We start from the raw sequence: 3,156 nt of genomic DNA, 5'->3' as shown, positions 1-3,156 counted from the left end.
GATGTCGACAAACGGGATGACGAAATTCACATAATACGACCTCTTATTGGTTGATAGTTGTCAACAGCGTAGCAACCGTCGCTACCACTGGTCGCTACAGCCACAGTAAATTTTTAATTTTTAGTATTAAAAGTGTTTTTTATATATATAAAAACTACATAGCGAAGTATCATCGTGGATGATGGAATTGATGGCTGACGGCTCACGCGATTTCTGGCGGACTGGGGTTGAAATTTGTCTTTCACTTCTCAGAGACTCAGAACCCAAAACATTCAAACTGTTATAGACTGTCTTCAATCGTTTTCGATGTGAGATATCAAACACGAGACGCGACTAATATTAGATCCTGCGTCGACTGGACACCCAGACACAACCAGTCTAACAAAATAAAGTATATCGATTGACCTACAATCGGACAGATAACTCATCCGTATATTGGCAGTAATTCACAAGGCTGAAAGGCTTTAGCAATAATATATATCACTATGCATGCATTCAACCCCGTCGAGGGCGTATGCGCGCACGGGTATAGGTGTGGAGCAGGTTGCTCAACGTGCGACACACTAGCAATAAGTGTACCAAGCTTACAGATGAAAACAAAGTTCAAATCCTCATCCGGTAGCTATAAAAGGTATGTGTACTTACAGTTAGAAAGAACTATATGCCATTGTAAATGCTAGACAGCTGTGATTGTTCAAGTACACAATCCATTTGATCGTATAGAATGCGAGAAAAAGTCACTAGTGAGCTTGAGATTTCGGAATGTCACTAGTACCAAGTGGAAAACTTCGTTCACATTGAGATTGACATCGACTATACTTTGATATACTATATGGAACAAATCATATTCCAATGCAACAAAATTATTTAAAGCTATTCCTTCCTTCCTAATGTACCCCACAGACTCAGTTTAGTGCTCGCGCTAATTTTCGGTGGCACCATGTGGTGGCAGATAGCATCGGCGTGCAGAGAATCATCAGAATTTGGAAGATATACTGAATGGATAGTACGACAGTCTCCGCATAGGAAGATCGAGAGTATGTGGATGATTCTATGGTATACAAGTGTGGATTAATAGGTTCGTGACGAGGTGTTATGTTCATGACCTAGATATGTACAGATGTACGTTGACACATATTATACAGAGATCATAGTTTACTCGTGAACGGAAACTACTGCGCATTTGAATCTACTTTGGTCTTTTTTCGATGATATTATACATGTATATATGTCTGAAATGTTGATTGTCCTAGCTGGAAAAGTCATTCCATTTATATTCTTGATTTTGATGTATATGTTTGATGTCATGTATGCGTGACGTTTCTGATCTGTTCGATTTATATACAATCAGGCAGTCGTGTTATGATACTGTTTAGGTAGACGCGATTAAGATCGAACGCATGTACAGTCTCGTCCATGCATGCCCAATTACAATCAATCACATGCGTAGCATAGTAGAAATATGAATTTGGACTCAGGTACAAATAAATCAATACTTATGTGGGTCACGGACACATACACATAAGAACACGCACACACACCCACACCCAGACCCACACGCGCACACACCCACCCACACACACGCACACACACATATATATTTATTATAGCTATATACATACATACATATACATATATATATATACAATATAATATAATAATATATATATATATATATATATATATATATACTATATAAATCCTTGTGTGTATTTTCAATAATCAAGATTGACAAAGGATGTCAGTCATTAACCGTTTTACTGATTTTAACTCACGACAGCTTGGCATACCATGTGGACCGCAAGGCAAGCAGTGCCGATTACATATAAAAACCCTCAATCGAATGAGTTCAAAGAGTATGTGACGTACTTGTATACTTAAAGTTTGAAACTCAAGGCGGTATCACGCTTTAAACTCTCAGCTGGTATCGGCGGCTAACTGCCACATCAAGGAGAACGTATCTGTTCTCGACACACTCGTTCGTGATATATAAGGCTATATGTTGGTCGCGTTATGTTCAATCGATAGCGACCGGACGACAAAAGTACCACGCCAACTGTAGTTGAGATCAACACCTCGTATTTGGTTCCGCCATCATGTGCGCATGTTCACAACTATGCACTGATCTACATGTTTGTTACACACTTACCTTTATGCATATACTCATATTTTTGCATCCACGCATTCTCGCATACTGACACGTGTCTATTCACTCGCCTGTTCATACGCATCCTCTATATACCCATACGTTTGTCGTCACGTAAAGATTGGAAAAGAAACCTTTCCACATATACCCTTATACTGTTGCATTCATATGCACTCGTCTACAAATATACATACTCTGTACTGATATAAATACTTCCTCACGCAACAGATGCCCATGGGTTGGGCAAGCATCATTGCCCTTCAGCAACGAGGACGATGCGGCGCTTGCTACTAGCTTCCTGAAAGTACTGACTGAGGTATGTTTTCTTTAATAGGGCACGCAGAGATCGGCATACACAGACACAACAAGGCAGCCCAGTATATGGGTTGGTTGTAGCACTGAACGGGAGCTTAGTCGTATCTTAGTCGTATCTGATACAGCTAAACCTTGAAAATACACATCTACAAGGGTTGAAAATCGAGCTTATCTTGGTCCGAAAAGATCTTGGGACAGTGGCAAAATCATTATGCAATATGATAAAAGTCCGAGTGGATGACTTTGTTCTTGAATTCGAACGAATAGCTATTAATAGCACAGCATATTGAAACCAGTCTGCCAAAAGCGTTGAACTAAACTCATCGATTGGATTATACTCCTGGGTTTGCAGACTGGTCTGGTATTTTTCACCAAAGCAGGCAGTTCGCTGGGCATCAGACGGCACGGCGGCTTTCTACCGGGAGATAGTGATGTGGTGAGTTCGAGATCACATATATGTTTAAATACATTTATGCCTACACATGAAAACACACACACAAACGCACACACACACCACACACGCACACACCACACACACACACACAAATATAGATATATACACACGCATATATATATATATTACACACACACTCACACACTCACATACACACACACACACACACACACACACACACACACACATATATATATATATACACACATATATAATAATATATATATAGATATACTATATA

At 39.6% G+C, this 3,156-nt stretch overlaps 1 protein-coding gene across 1 annotated transcript in view; it reads left to right on the top strand.

Moving 5' to 3' along the window:
- Positions 1-485: 485 nt before the first annotated feature.
- Positions 486-3,156, top strand: part of SARC_06461 (hypothetical protein) — a gene marked incomplete at its 5' end in the record, with an annotated part of 3,954 nt that continues 1,283 nt past the window's right edge. The window contains 5 exons of the mRNA XM_014299627.1: positions 486-631; positions 904-1,037; positions 1,781-1,856; positions 2,375-2,462; positions 2,814-2,897. Coding sequence (XP_014155102.1) covers positions 486-631; positions 904-1,037; positions 1,781-1,856; positions 2,375-2,462; positions 2,814-2,897 — 528 coding nt within the window. The remainder of the gene's footprint in view (positions 632-903; positions 1,038-1,780; positions 1,857-2,374; positions 2,463-2,813; positions 2,898-3,156) is intronic.

This window comes from Sphaeroforma arctica, assembly GCF_001186125.1.
Source record: "Sphaeroforma arctica JP610 unplaced genomic scaffold supercont1.462, whole genome shotgun sequence".
In the NCBI taxonomy this organism is placed as follows: domain Eukaryota; class Ichthyosporea; order Ichthyophonida; genus Sphaeroforma; species Sphaeroforma arctica.
Note: the sequence above shows the minus strand (reverse complement) of the source record. Positions and strands in the feature narration are given on the sequence as shown.